A 19,640-nucleotide genomic window follows, 5' to 3' on the forward strand; every position below is an offset into this window, starting at 1 on the left:
TTAGTGATTGCTCAGTTTTAATATCATCTTTTAGACATAATTTAACAATACATTTTACACAAAAAAAGTCTTCCAAATGATCTATGTATATGCTATCACATTCCAATTCCATCCATTATAACCGTCACTGATCCTTGTCAGCCACTATCCTATTTCCGTATACAACACGCACAATTAACAGTTTTCTAAAGGAAAATACTTTACTACCACTTCCAGATCTCATAGCAAATTAATGACAAGCGTTGTTTTGAAAACATTTTCTGGAAACCACTCCCCCAACAAAATAAGGTAGCCACATTTAGTATGCAGTGACTCACACGTCCAAAAACAAAGAATCAATATCGTTAAAATGCCATGTAATTTGGAAATGCAGCAATTTTATGCAAATAATTTCACAATATTTAACTTTAACTTTGAATAAATGGTTTCACTTAGTGATCAACGATACAAAATAATAAAATAAATCTATGATCTGGGCTAGCTACCCCATCACACTCCTTATATAGATAATTTACTACTAAGGGATGCATGCACACTGCTGAATTCTCATCGAAGGCAACTCATAAAGTAAAAAAAAGTGAAAAATGAAACTTTGTCCATCCTCTAATTGAGAAATAAGCAGCCATGCAAAGCCATCTCAGTCGCCAATACAGGCACATCAGCCTGTATACAACAAAATAATTTTAACAGCTACACCTCGAAACAATTCTATTTTGCCTATATCTAAACATATAAATTATACTACTTAATTCGTATCTGCGCTTCTTATCTGGTGTAATATATAAAGCTTTAGCTTTACTTCTACGTTGAACAAAAGACTGTATGCAAGTAGGACAATCAAAGCTTTATGCATTACACCAAAAATATTCCACTCCAAAATTCAATGTTCTCTTGTGTGTTTTCAGTCAAAAATTGGCAAAAAATAACTTTGTTGCTCTTACCAGCGTTTTCCTAACCATAAAGCACTGTAAAACCAAGTAAAACGTTATTTGAAATCGAAGAACAGCAAACTCACGGAAAAAATTTATTCTAAATATTCCGAGTAAGTTAGAAAAGCGTTTCAACTTAGCAATTTTTCACAGTTTACAGACAAAAAACGAAGCAAGTAAATTGAAATTGCGTAAGAAATCAGTTCTTTTCTAATCTCGTTCTGATTTAGCAAAATTGGAACTAGATTAAAACTTGTTCAGTAAATATTTACTGACTGGGGTGTAAATTTTAAGGAGAAGACGCGATATAGAGTTAAGTCATTGACAGAAAACATTCGAATTCCTCGAGTAAACCGAATGAATATAGAGGTTTTTCCTATTGACATGAAACTATTATTCTAACGAACGTCTGAAGCGTATTTCACTAATATAAATATCACTGCTTCATTATTATCCACTACTATCCTTAGCCTCAACGTAACGCGATTTCTACTTTGCATGCCAAGTGTGATCCAAAGCACGGCTTCTAACCTACCGGTATTCCCTCAATACTTTACAAGTATTATTACACTTTCGAGTTTTTCATAACAATCAAAAGATTATGATAAAAAATTAATGTCTTTGTGGTGATGTAACAGAGTGCAGAACGATCGCTACTACTTAATTCGAAAACACAGCACAACGACACGCAGCCCCACCTAAAATTTGGAAAGCGACACACCTTCCAAAAAATTACACCGATTTCAAGTTTTCGAACGAATTCCATTCCCCACGGGGCTACTAAGAGAACTAAATGAATACGTTTCTATTTCATTTTAACGGACAGAGGGCATAAACAATGAAATGGAATGAGAGTGAATAATATCTAAGTGTAAAGATATAAATTTTCAGTCGCTGATCGCGAGTTGAACACGCACGTCCACTGCCTCGGAAAAACCTTGCGACGTAGGCCATGTTAACAAAGCAAACGAACTAAACAGCGTTCAAGCCAGAAAGCCGACCGTTGCACATCTTGCCAAAATGAGCAAGAAAAATAATAATTACAGAAAAGGAACCTATGTCCCCGAATTGAACGTCTAAAGTAATTCATTGGTATCCGGCTAAGTTATAGAAGCGTTTGTTTGCTCAAAAGTTCACATAAAACGAATTTGAAAAAGCTTACAGTTCAGTCCGGAGCTTCTTTGGAACCGGGAACCTACTCTGCATCGCCATTAACCACTGGGGCTGCTTCTTCCTCTTTCTTCTCTTCTTCTGCTTGTTCCTTTGGCTCAGACGCTGCCTCTGCACTCTCCCCAGCGGCTTCCTCTTTAGGCTCCTCTTCCTTTTTCGCTTCGCCGCTCGCTTCCTCTTCTTTCGCCTCACCCTCTGCTTCTTTGGCTTCACCGGTCGCTTCACCCTCCCCTTCTTTCGCTTCACCACTCGGCTCACCGTTTTCTTTCGCTTCGCCCTCGGTTTCTTTCGCTTCTCCAGACGGCTCAGTTGACTTTGTGCGCTTCTTCTTTTTAACGCTTAGCCTCGACTTTGGTCGCGTCTCCTCCACTTGTTCCTCGGAACCGAGGTCATTCCAGTCGAGCCAGTAGTTAAGCTTCATTCGATCGCAAAAGTCCACGAGATTTTTCAAATCCTCGCGGATCACTTTGGCCAGGGGCGAATTTTCTGCCGTGTGCAGCAAGCATGACAAGAGGCCAAACATCGTGCAATCGATAGTCGTGGGCTCCGAGCCCATGAAGAACTCTTTATCATCTAAGAACGCAGAATATGCACGTAGATCTTTCTCGCCAATTGCGTAAATTTCTTCCTTGTTGTGTTTGCCAATTTCGTGTGCTTCTAGACACTTGACACATTTGCCTTGATCTAGCTTCGGACGCACATTCTTTCTCACGACATCCAAACCCTTGAAATACTTCTTAGTTTCGGAGAAGTTATCCACCCAGCGATAGTACATCAAACTCCAGAACGTGTTCTCCTCAGCCATGATCTGGAAAGCTCGCGAACAAGCTTGGTCCTTTTCATTTAGGTTAGCATCGGCGTTGACTTCAAACTTGGAGTTAAGGAACCCTAAAAGATCGTGTTTCTTTGTCTCGCCCTTATACTCGAGGTAAGGCAACTTCTGGTCCGTCCCTGATTTGTAGACGTTTTCGTAAGGGATCTTCATCAGTCGGCAATAGGTTTCAATCTTAATGCAAGCGGGAAGAGGAGAAGGGATGAAATTCCAAGGTGGATGTTGATAAATTATAACTTTTGGAGGCGGAGGGGGACTGCTATCCTCTTTCGTTTCGCTTTCACCCGCTTCAGCGACAGCGTCCGCTTCGTTCTCTGTTGGCTTGTTTTCATCAGCGGCTGCTTGATCATCTTGCTTCTCCTCGACATGATTTTCTTCGGGTTTGGCAACCTCTTCGGGTTTCGTTTCAGCCTGATCTGCAACTGCATCGACAGTCGGCGGTGTTTCGACTTCTGTCGCCATCTTTGCGCTAGAAAATCAAGAAACTAATGCTCAATGATCAACCTTAGATCGAATACAACGCCTTTCTATAGCGAACTAAGGCCAAGCCCAACAATGACCTTTAGTTTGGTTGAGCACCACGCGTTATTAGCACGTTTCAAGTTTATAAATTGACGGTATTGTCAAGATTTAGCCAATAGCAGCGTAGCTTTTCTTCACGAACCAATCACGTGCCCTGTTCCAAAGACAGTCAATAGTAAGGGTGTGAGACCAAGGCAATGAAAATACCGCGCTGGGGAGGTGCTGGGGAAGGCAGATTGTACAACACAATAGCAAAACGTCTTTTGCATCTCAAAAGTGCCATGTAACAAACAAAGAATAAAATTCCCGTCTGACAACTCAATATAAAGCGTGGAGAGTTCGGCGTGTGCGGGATTCAATCCAGCCAGTCATATGAGGTTTCTCGCAAACTTTTTTCGAACTGGCGTTTGTTTTCGATTTTATCTCCCGGGGGTTTTATCTGTCATGACAGGCATTACTTATATTGATAGGGTAGAGGATCGAGTAAATTAGTCATACTCTAAATCGCATTGATTTTAAAAGCAATTACGCAAAACAGTAACGCACCGACATTGAATACTAAACGCACCAAATAGCGAGCACAAAATTCTAGCTCGTATACCACTCAAAGATTATTTTGATTGTTGATTGAGCAACTTTTAGTGGGGAGAAATCTTAATTTCTCATTTATACTTAAATATACTATTTTTCTATGGGAGGGCCTAGACATTAGTGCAAACACAGGCAACAACACAATAAAAAGATATTAAATGACGTGGCTTGAACTTTTAGATGAGTAACAACTCGCAATGTGTCCCCGGTACAAAGTTCCGTTTACTCTATTGTAATCTGTTCCAAATTCTTCCGTTCACGATTCGACTGAAAACAAAACGTGCATATATCAATTTAAAAAATTCAATGTTTTGGGAAATATTGGCATCAAAATGAATGTCGAAAACTGACAGGAGCAATCGCGGATCTTTCGCGGGTGGTCAAATTTCTCAAAACTCGATACAATGTTACTTTACAATCGATTGCATGACCTCCTTATGTTCGATGTTAGCGACATGCAAGATTCATCTATAAGTATGAAGTACATCAACGAATTGTAATGCCTTATTCCTTAATTCTGTCTCGGATTTCGCAAGCAATTTTGTTTACTCCCGGGCTGAAAAAGTAGAATCATAGAGCGAGGGTGACGTGCAAAGTTCACTCGGGCGTGTTCTATTTATTCCCTAAAACCTCTGTCACGAAATTGTCTAAAAATAAATCCTATTTTACATGTGTAATGTCACAACCGCAGTAAGCACCAGCTAAATTTACGTTTCATTTTTTACTTTTTTTAAGTTGCCTCTTAAGATATTGTCACATATCTGCAAATGCTTTTCTCTTGACGTTATGGTAAACAGACCTCAATGAGGAAAACTTTTTATTTTATTTCATTTTATTGTTATTATTTCTTAAATTTTATGATATTTTCGTTTACAGAGGAACAGAAGTAAAGCTTGGGTTAAAGGTTGCGAAAAATCATCAGAGATGGGCAAAGAGCCCTATTTAATTGCAGTTAATTAATGTGACGAAATTTTCCATTCTTTCTAAGTTGTGAAAATTTTAGATCCTGCCAGGCGGTTCATGTATTCACGTCCTTTAAAGTTACACGTGCAATGGAAAGTTCTAAAGGTCACCATACCATGTACCAAGAATTCATAGAATTTTGTTTGATGCTTCACGATGCATGTCTTTCACAGCAAATAGCTGATTAATATAAAACTGTGCAGCCTAAATCAACCGAATCAGCCAAAAATTATTGGCTTTTCGTGATTTTTCATGCGCTGTAAATTCGTCACGTGCCAAGAATGGTTGTCGTGCCAGGCAGATTCGTAGTAGAGAACCCCACGATTCCCCTGGCCAGGCCCTCGTCATATGACTATGTGGTGATGGACATTTGAATCCGACAGGATTTACGTTCGATAGAGCGATTGCAAAATTCAGTCTTAAATCTGGGTTAAATTTAATATTTTTTCGCGATTAAACGGATAGAGATACAAAGGAATTTTTCTTCGGTTAATCTGTAAAGCAAATATCACATTATTACCATCAACAAAAAAACAAACTATTTCGGGTCCAATTCCAAGAGCAACAATTGTAATCAGTTTATCGACAGGTAGTCACGTAATCTAATCGTGACAGAAAAAACGACAAATTCATTCAAGTCCATATTTTTTTCAGTCAGTGGGAAATCTATGGCTTTTTTAATTTTCTTTTCAGCAAACAATGAATCTCCTGTTATTTTGTAGTAAGCCGCACCCTTACACCCACGGCCTTCCTGAAGCGCGTGCCCTTTGTACAAGCGGAGAATCTGCTTTGTCTCTCTTTTTATTTATCATATTATCACTCCAAGAACTCTTTCATCGTCACAGTGTACGTGATAGAGGTCACAGCGCCATCGAGCGAAACGTAATTCAAGCGGAGTCATCCGTGAATTTTTAAAATATACCGTAAAATTCCGAAAATAAGCCCTGGGGCATATATTTTTCAAAGGCCCTTTTTGAGGGGCTTATTTTTGGAGGGGCTTATATTCGGAGGGGCTTATCTACGGAGGGAAATTTGCGTTTCAAAATCGATTGGGTTAGCCTTATAGTTGGAAAGAAATTTACCGTTTTTGCTTTGTTTTGCTTTGTATTTGAGGGCAACTTTCAAGTACAAGCCCCCGGGGGGGGCTTATATTCGGAGGGGCAATTTAACGGAGGGTTTTTTGCGTTACGAGTTCGGGGGGCTTATATTTGGAGGGGCTTATACATGGAGGGGCTAATTTTTGGAATTTTACGGTAGTTCTAGTAAAAGTGACCTTGGATTCCTTGATTTCTTCCTTTTAGCACGGAACAACTTGACAGGAGGACGGGGGGACATTCTGTATCTTTGATAGAGTGGCTGCCTTTGCCACAGCCCCCGGGGGGGTACTCAATAAAGTTTTATACCGGGGGAGGCTCCGACAACCCCTTACCCCTTTACATACCATTTTTGACAGAAAAGATCATCCCTTTCCTATACCTTCTATTGACAAAAGGTAGCGTTTTCAAATACCTAGTTTAGAACTTGGCATCCCTTTTAACTGCTGTAAATCCACTGTCTTTGAAATATTAATATATCACAAAGCCACAACGTTTTCTCGACTTTTTCACAGACATGAAATGTATCTGTTAGTCCTTTTGGCCTTTTTACGACCGAAATGAAAGATTTTCCTACCCTTTCATCAAGAACTAGTGAAATCTTTACCTTTCCATATACCTTGTGAAGCCTGAAAAAGATACCCCTTTCGGGCGGAGCCTCCCCCTTAGGCCACTATAGGATGTATTCCCCCAACCCCCCCCCCCCCTCCCGGGGTGCCACACAATTTCCATTTGAAAGTGAATGACCCTTGTATAACCCTATTCTGGACTAACAACCAAAAATCCTAAAATTGCCTGCTAGCCCAACGCCTCTCAATCCCCTCCGGGCTCTCAATACACCTATTTGCAATAGTGATCCAAGCCAGCTGGGCAAAGGTCACGTCCCCTTCCCGTCTACTCAGTCAAAAATTGGCGTCCACACCTCTCGTTTTCAATCGTTTTAGCCCGTCCAAAGGTTGAAAATGGACATGTTTTATACGGATTGGTTTTGAATTGTTTTAAATTCGTACCTCTCTCACTAAGCACTTACACATAATGCTTTAAACCACAACTTCCTATGTATTACTTCTGTCGGGTCTTTTAACTTCGAGAGATTTTTGAATTCAAAATAACAAACGCTCTTTTCTCGGCGCGGGTAAGAATACGAGCCGAAAAGGGCGTCTGCTTTCACAGGCTGTAGTTGAACAGTTGCCCTGAAAGAGGAATTGTTTTCTTTAAGAGATATGCAAAAACGTTGCGCAGAGAAGTCAAACATTTTTTTTAAACATCTCACGCCGGGAGCGACTCCTGCTCACGCAAGCATCATTTTTGAAAGTTTCCGTTTTTATACGTCCACACGACAACAGGAAAACATCTTCACTCTGAAAAGCGTTTCGGAAAGAATTGAGTTAGGGTCACACTTGAAAAGCTTACAGCTTTCCCCACTGCGTTTCTCACCCGGTTCGTCGCTACGCCGGTTAATCTTGATCAAACGCCACGCCCACTCCGGGTCCAATATGGAAAGTTTTAATAAGCCTTTCAGACATTTATTTATGGTTTTAGGGTCAGCAAGATAACGGCTGCCAGGGAATAAAACCCCTCTCTCTGCCACCTTAGATTGAATAAAAGAGTTCACCAGTCCGCGTTTGAAGTAAGAGCCTGGCTGGAGTGTTCAATTGTTTTTCACTTTACGGGAACAAAAAATTCAAGACTAAACTATGCATTGTCACTAGAATTAAGCATCTTAAGCATCTTAGTTATTTTTCCAATTTCTCCTTTTCTTAACATGTCTTGCATAGTGGCATGGAACCGTTTTATATATCTTTCAAGCGCGCGAGAGATGGCCCACAGATACAATATCTATGCTACAGGCTTTCAACAGGTGTTTTAACATTCATGACAACTGATACAACTCCAAGTTTTGGCGGCAAAACGTAACCTGAGAGATGAAGTATTGGATAGCATATGACGACAGAAGTTGATACATGGATTTATTCTGTCTAGATATCAACCTGCAAGCCGCTAAACCTAGTCTCAATAATCCTGGTGATATCGGTTTTATTTATGTTCAAAATCACGGGGGAATGTTGACCTCTCGGGACAAAAGCTGAGATAAAATGCCAATTTTATCAGAAAGCACTTCGCCGAAGCTGTCTACTGAACAGATAAAAGACTCTGTTCAAAGGCTGAGAAAGGAAAATTAATGAGAAATAGAAAAAATAAGGTCTGCGATGAAAATAAATTCTTTAAATAAAATCTAAGGAAAAGCCCACAACACTTCTCACTTTGCTCAGCAGTTTGTTTATGAAGCACTTCGTGAATGTTGACCATGTTCAGGAGCCTGTGCCATGCTACATATTTGTGGTATTTCGAGATTTTGACCCAAGGAAATACACGATAATTAATCCTAAATTTCTTCATTTTTGTGGGTGAAAACACAATGTGATAGTTTTTTCGCGATGAGTCATAACCGTTGGGTTGGGCGGGTTAATTAACTGAACGTGCATGCAATAAATCTTTCTTTTGTTTCTGATCTTTTATTAATATTTTTCTCGGCTCTGTTGTGTTGACTTCTTGGTTTTCTTTGCTTTTCGACACTCGCGAAGGTTGCAGGTTAGGTTATCAAAACCAAGGAAGGCCCGATTGTTTAATAGTTCATAGTAATGATTATACTTAACCAAGTATTGTGTTTGCAAAAGACTAATTTAAGAACGGCGAAGTGGATTACAAATTCTGTGGTTTTAGTGTTTGGACACAACTTTCCAGTAAGCAATAAATCCTAAGAGTTTTTTTTCGACGTTTCTTTTCACAGTTTCAGAAATACAGAGCGTTTCTTAATATCTGTTGTAAGAAGCTTTTCTCAATTTTTGCGATGCTCCTAAAAAACTGAATCATGTTTTTAAAAATGCAAGGAATGAAAACACTTTTGAGTTACTTCCTGTAGCCATAATATGATTTCCATGCTCAAGTTTCTAACGTTAGATAAAGAGGGCATTACTATATTCTCCAAACAATCCCGCCATTCGCCTGGCTTGGGTCGTAATTTGATAGCTGCGAACAAGGTATTACACGGCGGAAAACATTGCTGATAATTAAAAAGCCAGCGTCATAAACTGAAAATACCTTGTATCCATTACAAAGAGCGAATATTTGTTCAACAAATTAGCTATAGCGCTGAATTGAATGAAGTCTTTGAAAGTGTTGAATTCAATAAGAAGCGATACGAAACAAATCAGTTGATGTTTCCAATTCGCACCAAAACTTAGCTCGCCATGTGCGCGGCATGTGTCACGCAGGTGGTTCTCGTGGCCACGCGACCGATCAAAGAAGCGCGGGAAAATTATTGCGCGCGTCATGTTTAATAGACGTGTAACAAATGTTTTTGTTGGCATTGTTTTTGTTATTTTTATGAAACTGCTTAACACCCAGAAGGGAAATTGATTTTTGTTAGAGTACAAAAAATAAAAAGCTAAGAGGTGTTTGAAAGTCAACGTTTCTTTTAGGGAGAATAGAAAGCCAGACAGAAACTTAGGTTAACGAAAGGCCTCAAAACTTGTAAACAAATGAGTACTAGTTTGAATTTGGGACTGTTTTAATTTTCAAAAAGTCTCCATATGACCAATCTAAATGCCATAATCCACAGAGTATTAAGTTGACCAATTGCAATGTTTCCATTCGGTTTAAAACAAGTTCAAAAGTTGAAGAGCTTTTCACCAGAAACACGCGTTTCCAAAGGTTTTCAATTGTTTAATTGACTGAGTTATTGATTATCCGGTAACGTGGGTATAACATTTAAATTAAGCTTAATTATTTGACAACAGTGCTTACGTAAAACGCTGGAACACGAAGTTACTCTCAAACAAAATCCTAATAGGAAGAGTTTATGTTATATTCTTTGGCAGAGGAAAATTGGTCTGGCAAAATTAGATTTGATAACTCAGAATAGAAAAAAAAACTCAAAATGAACTTAACATTGTTCATTCTTGAAAACTTTCTGATGCTTTAGAAATAATAACAATCACGTGCAGATGGATAAACACACAATGGAAGAATTACAAAAAAGATTTGGGAGGTGTTCAATTCAAACCTCTTGAACGTTATTCTATTTCCCGAGGGCCTTTACACCTGCGGTATCAAACACTTTGACGCTGTTGTGTTCATTTGAAATCCAGCTGTTTGCTAATTAACTAGCGACTTTGTATGTGAAATTCCTGGGTGTTAGCGCACAGAAAAGGAAAAACAAATCAAAACATTGGTTAGTAAAATCGAGTGTTTTTCATTCCTGGCGTGGCTAACAAATCCATATGAGCGAACAGCATTTGTTTAAAAGACTTTGATTGTATATGAATTCGTAATTAATTAGATTAGATACTGAGGTTTTCTGCAATAATAGATCGCTTCAACTCTCGGTATATCGGCAAATTTAACTTGTTGTGTTTGGGATACGAGATACGCATTAACAAGGATTTTTGGAAAGGAAAAAATAAAGCAAGTATAAGGAGCTTTAGCTTTCTGAACCTTATGAATAGTTCCTTAAAAGGCCCTGAAAAACGATTTCTGTTCTTAAACCCTTGATGGAAGAAATATTGGAAGTTGCCGTTTCACTGACGCACAAGCTCCCGCTAATCAGAGTTATATTTTGCTTTCTTCATTTATCTTAGCTCAGCGTGTGGGGGCATTTAGCGAGACATTTAACATTTAATCAGTAAAATATTCCACGTAACTTAGTTAAATATTTTGATAAAGAAGATTAAGTTATCTCAAGAATAAATGGCATAAAATTTTTGTTACAGATATTTGCATAGACTTTTAAAAAAGTCCTCGTGAGGTCGACTTGTAGCAAGTCTAATATTTGCATACAAATAGCAACCAAGCGAAAAGACAATTAAAAAATTACATTTGAAACGATCAGTCTTATTTCACAAAGCCGAGAAGTGTCTTGATCGACTAATTAAAATAAGGAGGAAGGAAGCCCTGTGACAGTTTTCAAAACAAATAACATCTTCTTAGTTACAAATGGAAAAAAGAAAAAACAACAACAACGTGGTTCAGCGCTGTATTTACACTGTAAACGTGGTGAAAAAGCCAGTCAAGATTCAATTTTTTGAACGATTTCATTGGAGGAACAAAAGCAAGGCGAATGAGGGAACAAAAGCACGGCACTTTGCCTTTTCTTAAGAGGAAAAATAAACTTAACATGTTTCTTTGGAACAGGTTTATAACCTGTTTTAATGGCCCGCATCATCGATTAGTTATATTTGTTTCAATCCCGCCATCCCGCCCTATATCGTGAAAGTTCTATCTGATTACTCCTTGTTCTACCCGCAGCCATTACATCGTTTACGGGTTGTGTTCGCTCACGAGAATCGAACCAAAGGGGGCCTCTTCCAAGAAGAGCCTGGACACAACTGCTTTTTGGAAGATGATTTAGTTTCATGTTGTCACGAAACGTTTTTTGTATTATCTGATCAGTGTAGTGCGTATTGTACATGCAACAAACATAGAAATCAGCAGTAGAAAATTACAAAAGTCCTAAAAATGGACGCAGTAGTCGCTTACGCAGTACGGACAACAAAATAGCTTTTTACGTAAGAAAATAAATAAACAAACTTAGTCGTTTCAAGGGGCTTTCCCCTTCTGGCGAACCATGACCAGGTGGATCCTTATCGCGAGTTGCGTTGGAACAACACTGCTCCAATATTGCACCGTATCTGTGCAAGGGCCAAAATTTTTTGTTTCCATTATTGGCACAATGTTACACTATGTGGTGTGCAGTATTACGTGATATAGTTTACATTTAAACTTCTCAAACTATGGCAGAGTAAATAAAACAACTCTTACAGAACAAACCTGTCAGTTATCTTATGATCTCTTATGCTCTTAATTTTACATCGTCTTTAAATGAGAGAAAAAGAGAGAGAAAAAAAGAACATTCACAGTTGCGAGGGATTTGAGTCGGCCGGGTGAACAATACAGAGAGACTCGGAGAAGTTTCTGTGCCTATGTCTTAAGTTCAGAATTATTTCTTCTGCTATCGTTTGAGAAAACTAATTTAATTATTACTCAAACTTCTACTGATTAATTTCTTAAACACTGGAGTTTTAAAAAACTTACCTGCCAGTAAAATGTAGACATTTTCAAAACGAAATAATTGCTTCTTTCCGGTTTCTTGATTCCCATCGATAGCTCCTTGCAAGACTCAAGAGAGACAAACGTCGGTACAACAAATCCACAGTTTTAAGAATAAAATTACTCTTGTCTTACAGAAGCGATGTCATGGTTTGTATCGCTTCTTTCTTGAAATAATTCCGTATGAGGAAACTTCAGCCACGACTTAGTGACAAACGGACTGAAATTGAGTGTGTTTCCTTGGAATATAAATTTAATGCTTATCTTTTTAACTTGGACTCTGAACTCATAAAATTGAAATTAGTCACGCCACGGAATGAGGTTGGTTGAAAAAGGTCACACCACTTAGTGACGTCATCAAATAATCCAATCAATAATATTGGAAGCAATATAAGCTGTATTAGGGGCCAATGCTGGCGCCATTGTTATATTTTAGTTTCAAGATCAGTGTCTTTCTTTAAAGGAAATAGCAGCCATCAAAGGTTTTTTTTAACAAGAACTAGCTACAGGGCGAAAAAAGGCTAGTGGACCATGTCAATACCTACTTTTACGTAATTGTTTTACGCTCTTTGAATTTGTATTCAACGCTATGATATTTTGTATCTGGTAATGGGTACCCTGCGAACACAGTCACCTCACCATGTTCCTAGATAAGTCCTTTCCTGACTTATCCAGTGAAGATCGACGCGACTCTGCTAGCAGCTCCTGTTGAAAGATTGAAAGGCGTACTCTTGAAATAAGACTACAAGTTTGTTCAAACGCAACGTGCGAGTGGGATACCAGTGCACTTTTAAAATAGGCCTTTTGCATTAGTTGATCACGTGATCAACTTTCGGTAAACACGAGAACAGTTCGCTTTTGAAAAATTTTGTTAACACGAGCTGCAAGAGTATATTACAATTGGGTAACCCATAAACTTTCAGCCATATGTGTCAAAAGAAGCGATAGCAACGGCCGCCGAAAATTAAAAGGATTTGTATGAGAAAAGCAACTCTTGCAACCCAGTCACACTTGAGTGGTTTTCCTAGTTACACTTTTTATGGAGGAAATGTCGTACGTCTTCTTGTTTCCTTTTTTTCACTGCCGCTCAGTATCACCTTGGTGGCCGCTAGCATTTCTCACTTTCTCCCCGCCGCTACAAAATTTTCATGTTGTTTTTCCAACAAAAAAATGTCTCCTTTTTCTTTTTTCTCTCCCTCTAGCTCTCTGTTGCTCTTTTTTTCGTTGAGCTTCGCTTGCCTGTCGACTACTTTCTCTTTTTCTCTGCCTTTCTCTTTCTCTATATTCCATATATGTGGACATGACAATTAATCTAAGCTTAACACTTTAGACAACACGAATACAGAAACGATTTCCGCTTTCCGTTTTCGTCTTTGCTTCACAAGATGCGGGTGGCTATGCGTTTCCCGCCAAATAACCTCCAGTTGCATTTTGGTAGCAATACCTGTTGATTGAGTTATTTTACATTCGTATGCCTGTGGTGCAGACGGACGGCGGACGGGCGTACGGTCACGTGATTATCAAAATTTCTCCGATGGGTAGTACCACATTTTCCTAGGCATGGGGCTACGCTCGCGCGCACGTGGAGCTCCGCTATAAAATAATTAAAGAATTTCAAATCCCACCATTTAAGGTGATCTCCTCAAGAATCTTCACGGACTTCTGGCTTCTGAAGAATCTTCAGTTTTTCTCTCTCTTTTTCTCTCCATTTTTGTAGCAAAGAATTGTTTTGTATTCTTGTATTTTGATGTTGTTATATTGCAGTTAATAACAAAAAAGCACTATGTCGAAACTCTATGCTGGTGTCGAAGTAGCACTCAGCTGGAGTGAAGAAATTTTAGGTCTTTTTTTTCTGCTCTTGCCCAAACAAATTACCTCCATCCATGTACAACGTTTTGATTGATCTATTATATTGCAATAGATGGTCCCCAATCGAGTTCTTCAATCCCGTAATCCCGATCCAAAATTTCGGGCAATCCCGTAATCCCGACGGTTATTTTTGGCATCACACCACCCACGATTCTGAAGCCTTAATATCGCCCCCCGATTTTGGTTTAAAATCCCGAAGGAAAATCCCGGATCCCGAAAAACCTATTGGGGACCCTCACAATACAAGCAATAGTAACAAGCTCTAAACTAGAAGTCATGGGTGGATTGATGACTGGCAGACCTTAGGAACTTGGTTTTATGAAGAAGCCAGGCCTCTTATCCAGTAACCAAGGCTTGAAATGAGCAAAATAATGTACTGAAAGAAGTCAACGAAAGCAGTTAAAAACCAAATTTGTGTCATTTTTCTGATAGACTTCTCACTGAAAACAATAAAAAACATTTTGTAGCATTATGCTAAAAAATTACCCCGGCTTAATGCTCTAAATATAGTAGTATGCTTCAAATTGTGCTTACATTAATGTGTGTGACCCTAGTAGTGCAAGATTTATTATGCGTAAACACTGCTGGGCACTCCCTAATCCAACTGCTAATTTCACAGCTTCGGTTAGCAAATTCTGCTCATTTTGCATTATTTACGTTGGGCATCAGCCGTAGCCATGGGCTCCTAGCATCAGGCAGAAAGCTGACTAGTAGGGTTAGTAAAAACAAATTTATGATCGAATATTGGCTTCCTGTTTGATTTTTTATGACTTAATTACTGCGCCTTCTTTCCGCTGAATGTTTCAGGTCAGTCGAGTGGACTCCGGCCACTCGAGACAGTTTTAAATATTAAAATATCCTTGATTTTTCTTTTGTAATATGAAATAAACCGGCCGTTGGCTGTAAGAGAGCTTGATTATTAGTGGGTGGTGTCTCTTACCAAATGCTGTAAGTCGCGGTAATCAAATGAGATAATTTTGCCTGAAATATAAACAAAACAAAAAACAAAAAAGAAAAGGTGGCAGTTGCCCTGGGCTATTTACACTTTTTTTTCATATTCTACCTATTTAGGTAACTAAAAATAGAATAAAAGCGACCTGGTTTGCATCTAAATTGCACAAGACAATTAACTCCAACAGAAGTTAATTGCGATGTGATCGTACGGCTAACTGCTACAATTTATGAAAACGTCTTATTTTGTTGCGTTTATAACTTGATCTGATAAGTGACGAATATTAAAAGGCAAAGCCACAAATCCGACTGCGCGCTTTGTCAAGTTTTAATATACATGTAAATATTGCTGGGATTTTACGATTATCAGTGCTTCCTCTAGCGTGCTAACCGCAGACGTTTAATTATCATCACCAAGACTACTTTAAGGGCTTGTATAGTGTTATCTTTTTATGAATAGAGTTTTTTTTTTCCACTCAAAGAACAAACATCACCGTTAGCAACTGAGACTGTCTCAAGACGCTGAATGATAACGTATGACGTACACAGCAACTTATTATTATTTAATTCAGTTGAGATGTTTGATGCCGTCTATCAGTCTATCAGTTTAGCGTCTTCTTGACTCCTTATGCGCAAATGAAATTTTCTTTGATTGGATATCTGCGCAATATAAGTCAATAAATGTCATTATATAGTAGCATCTCAGGCTTAAACGGTTTACATTGCCTGGTCAATTAACCTTGGCAGCAGGTAACAAGTTTCTAAAGGTCCCAGAGAAGAACTACTTGAGTCCCTAAATGGTCTAAGAGTACTCTGGATAGCCTAAAAAAGTGTTTTCAATGCATTTGGGAGAGAACCCGTCGTTGGGTGCCCCCGATTATTTGTTTGTTTGTGGATTTTAAGTGGATTCAAGAGAAGATAACCCCATCTTACAAAGCAATAAAATACATAGCCTAAGGAGCTGGGGGAGAGGATATTTTAGATGGGGGAGGGGGAAGGGAGAGAAGAGAAAGCTCTCTCCCTTTTCGCTTCCATCTTTCCCCTTTTCCCCCAGAAACGCCTGATACTCAGGCTAGAAAATACACAAAGCTTTGGAAAACATTATTTAATATACTGCATACAAACTGACGAAAGCAAAGAGAAAAAACATACACTTTAAACCTGGAACAATGAAGCCATCGAAAGTTTTTCCATTGACAAAACAATAGCAATAATAAGAAAAATAAAAGGCACATGCAGGGGCCTTAGCACACCAGATATTTTCAACAAAACTAAAGAAAGCGTAAATGATTCTTGAGTGTAACTAAAATTTCCTGTTATTCATGCTGACTAATGAAGAGCGAAGTATCCACCACTTTTTCCTAAAAACTAAATTACAAAATACGTAAAAGTGAAATAGCAAATACTTTTAAATGTCATAATCTTACAATAATTTGTTTATAATAAGGTTGATTATTATTGTACGCTAGATCATTTGGCCGGTATATGTGAATTTCACTTAAGTTATTTTTAGAGGTTGTAATTGAACAGAAGTCTAATTCCTGAGAGGTCCGCACATTTTAATCGATTGTCTGAAACGTCATCAAGTCCACGCGTAACTGCCTCAAAGTGTAATGGGGACTGTTGAAGTATTTCTGAAAAACACAGAATGAAAGTTTGCGGACCCATCTCCGGAAACCAACTTCTGATTAATTTTAAACGTTTAATTAGTCTAAAATAACTTTAGTCAAGTTCACATATCCCAAGGGTTAGACTGAGCGTTTTGCTATCTGTCCCCTTATTCTCTCTTGGTTATTATCATTGCCGTAAGTTTTTGCCCCGACTCAATGCGGCCATTTCATGGCCTGTTACTATCAGGCTCCACTGAGCCTATCCGTTTTTTTTAACATCAAAACGGACACTTAAAAGCGCGACCCAAATTGACACACTTTGAAAACGCAAAAGCATAATTTTGAAAGAAACTATTGAAAACGATTACTTTGATGTCCATCTCTCTCCATCTGAAAATAGCCACTGGCGAGCCAATTATATGACACACTATTACAGAATTAGATGCCATTATGTTGACAGTATTACGAGTAAGTAAAGACATAATTCTAGAACAGAAAAATAAGTTCATTTTGCTATGTTCTCTGTCGAACAAAACGAATTTTTTGAACGTGTCTGGGGGTTCCATTTTTTTTTTCAGTCGTATAACAGTTGGGTAAACTATACAAAAAAATGAGACGCGACCGTCGCGTGCTATAGGTTAGGCATCGCCTGGTCGCACATGGCCTGTGCAACGAAGGTACGTCTAACCTTAATCAACAGGTACAAAGTTAACTTAGTTTATCTGTAGTAGGGTCATGGTTATAACAAACCTAACTAACTAACTAAAATCCTCCAGCGCGCTTGAAATCATGTCCTGCGCGAAATTTAAAATACGAAAACTTCTAGATAACATTCACGTCCTTTATAGACTACGATTACTCTCCCAAGTCTTGAGATGACTCATCAGATGATAACGCATGCTTTTTAAAGCTCATCACGCGCTCGGCGACGCACTGCAGCGATCGCCGTGACCGCTTTCTTTCGTGTGACATACCCTAAAAAGCTGTGCGGGGGCAAAAATCAGTTGAAGCGACTGATCGCATAAATTCATATACTGCTTTCATATTTTTTTCAATCGGTCTGACTCATATTTGGCTTTACAGATCCAGATTCTGATTAAGATTCAGATTTAGAGTCGGAGTATTCCAAGCATGTTTGTTCTGAGCCTCCTGGTTAGTTGTTTTCGTTGGCGTCAACGTCGTAAATGCTGAAACTCCCACGTTAATCGTTTTCCTTACGTTATTTAAACTTAAATCTCATAGCTCACTCTCCTACCCTGGCTTAACGGAGATGTGAGAAGTAACGTTACTTTGTCACATGCACTCTAGCGTAAGTGTAAAGGGTGTCACGCTGCCACGCTGTAGCATTACTTTTGCTAGGCAAACCATCTACAGCTTTTGTTACATTGCTACTTAGTCCTTTGATAATAAATTGTTGTGAACGGGTTAATATACCTTAATTTCTGACGATTCGTTATACGATAAATCATAACTTCATGGAAGGTTCGTTCCTAAATTAAAACTACTAGCCTCTAACACACACGATTTGCACAAAGATATTGTGCTATATTTTAAAACCAACCAACAAGTTCCGAAGGGGCATCGACATTATCATCAAAAAACACTGACCGGATGATCAGTCGGTATTGTTATATTCCTAGACTTTCACTTAACTAAACAGAGACTTCCATTAGTTGATTCTTGGTCACGTGGCCTTGACTTAAATCAAATGTATCCCGATTGTGATACATTAAGCAATGTACCCAGCTCGGGATACATTACAGCACGTGATCAAAGCACGGTGGAAAGTGGTGTGACAGAGGCGGGAAAAACACAGTACTTTTCTTTCTCGTCAATGAAAACAACACAAAGACGAGGCCTCAAGCTAAAAAGCAACGATTTTTAAAGTTATCCCAGAAGAGAAACAGCAGCTAGTGGATGGATGATAAAGATGCAGATAATATAAGGAAAGTACTTTGTCGCTCATTTAGTCAGTAGTTTTGAGAATTAAATTTGTGTTGTTACAAGTACCGAGTCCACTGTTTTGATTCGCTCCGGTTTAATATTCTTTTGTTGCTGATGAAGTGACTGAAGTGAAAGTCTAGAAATATAACAAAACACTTTATGTCGGGTCCCTCGGGAAACAGTTAGTTTAGTTTTCCCTCGAGTTTTGATGCTTCCCGAGAAGAAGTCGAGGGAAACATCAGGACTCGAAGGAAAACAAAACTAATTGTTTCCCTTGGGATCTGACATTAAGTGTATAGTGTTTAACCCGACTGGTAGGCGTTTTCCTTTCGATTAATGAAAACTATCACACTTAAAATTTACAGCTTTCATGTCGCACGGATAATTAAGTTAAATAGCGGATGAACTACTGCGGGGTATATTATGTGGCTTTCAATATACTGCGGTCGTCGAGGTGCCTGACCACTACTGCTGAGCTACAAAAAAATATTTCTGGCTATTCTGGTCAATATAAAGAGTCATATCTACACAAGAGGTGTCTTAAACACCTGTTCGAACGCCATTTTGACGCTTGCTGGTTAGTGTCTGCAGCAGCCCAAGCGGATAGGGGTTTGTTATTCATAATTTGGCGGAGGATAACCACTGAAAATAAAACACAAAAAAGGTTAGATTAGGTTGAATAAGCTTCTTGGACTTACCTAGAAAATACACTTCACGTCTACGGAGGAAACAAAGCTGGATATATCTTCCTTTTAATTCTAAAATTTAATTTAACTTCGCTTCTTTCATGCGTTTGCTTTCCGATGTTTAACCGGCTTTTAATGGGCTTTTCACATGAGAAGAAGAATTAACACTTAAACATTCTAAAAGCTATCTGAACGCCCGGAACGGGTTATTTTAAACATTAATAAAATTCCTTAATCGATGATGATCAATTATTCTGAATTAATTGAGCTTACTAGTTTAGTTTGAAGAGTAAAATTTAACAATGTAACGCTGAAAGGTCTCATTTTTATATATGAACATTTACTTCACTTTCAGTGAACTTGAAATATTG

At 38.6% G+C, this 19,640-nt stretch overlaps 2 protein-coding genes across 3 annotated transcripts in view; both read right to left on the reverse strand.

Moving 5' to 3' along the window:
* On the reverse strand, nucleotides 1-3,516 carry LOC140933739 (failed axon connections homolog). The gene has a single exon (XM_073383360.1). It carries the CDS (start codon nucleotides 3,391-3,393, stop codon nucleotides 2,125-2,127), a length of 1,269 nt encoding a protein of 422 aa, XP_073239461.1. The 5' UTR covers nucleotides 3,394-3,516; the 3' UTR covers nucleotides 1-2,124.
* Nucleotides 3,517-16,119: 12,603 nt separating this feature from the next.
* Nucleotides 16,120-19,640, reverse strand: part of LOC140933740 (prominin-1-A-like) — a 40,006-nt gene continuing 36,485 nt past the window's right edge. For both annotated transcript variants that reach the window (XM_073383362.1, XM_073383361.1), the window contains one exon: nucleotides 16,120-19,225. In XM_073383362.1, the coding sequence (XP_073239463.1) occupies nucleotides 19,198-19,225 (28 nt within the window). In that variant the 3' untranslated portion in view covers nucleotides 16,120-19,197. The remainder of the gene's footprint in view (nucleotides 19,226-19,640) is intronic.

Source organism: Porites lutea, chromosome 4 (genome assembly GCF_958299795.1).
Source record: "Porites lutea chromosome 4, jaPorLute2.1, whole genome shotgun sequence".
NCBI classification, from domain to species: Eukaryota; Metazoa; Cnidaria; class Anthozoa; order Scleractinia; family Poritidae; genus Porites; species Porites lutea.

Coding starts and splice junctions, on each gene's coding strand:
- LOC140933739 (XM_073383360.1), bottom strand. CDS start 3,393: ATGGCGACAGAAGTCGAAACACCGCCGACTGTCGATGCAGTTGCAGAT.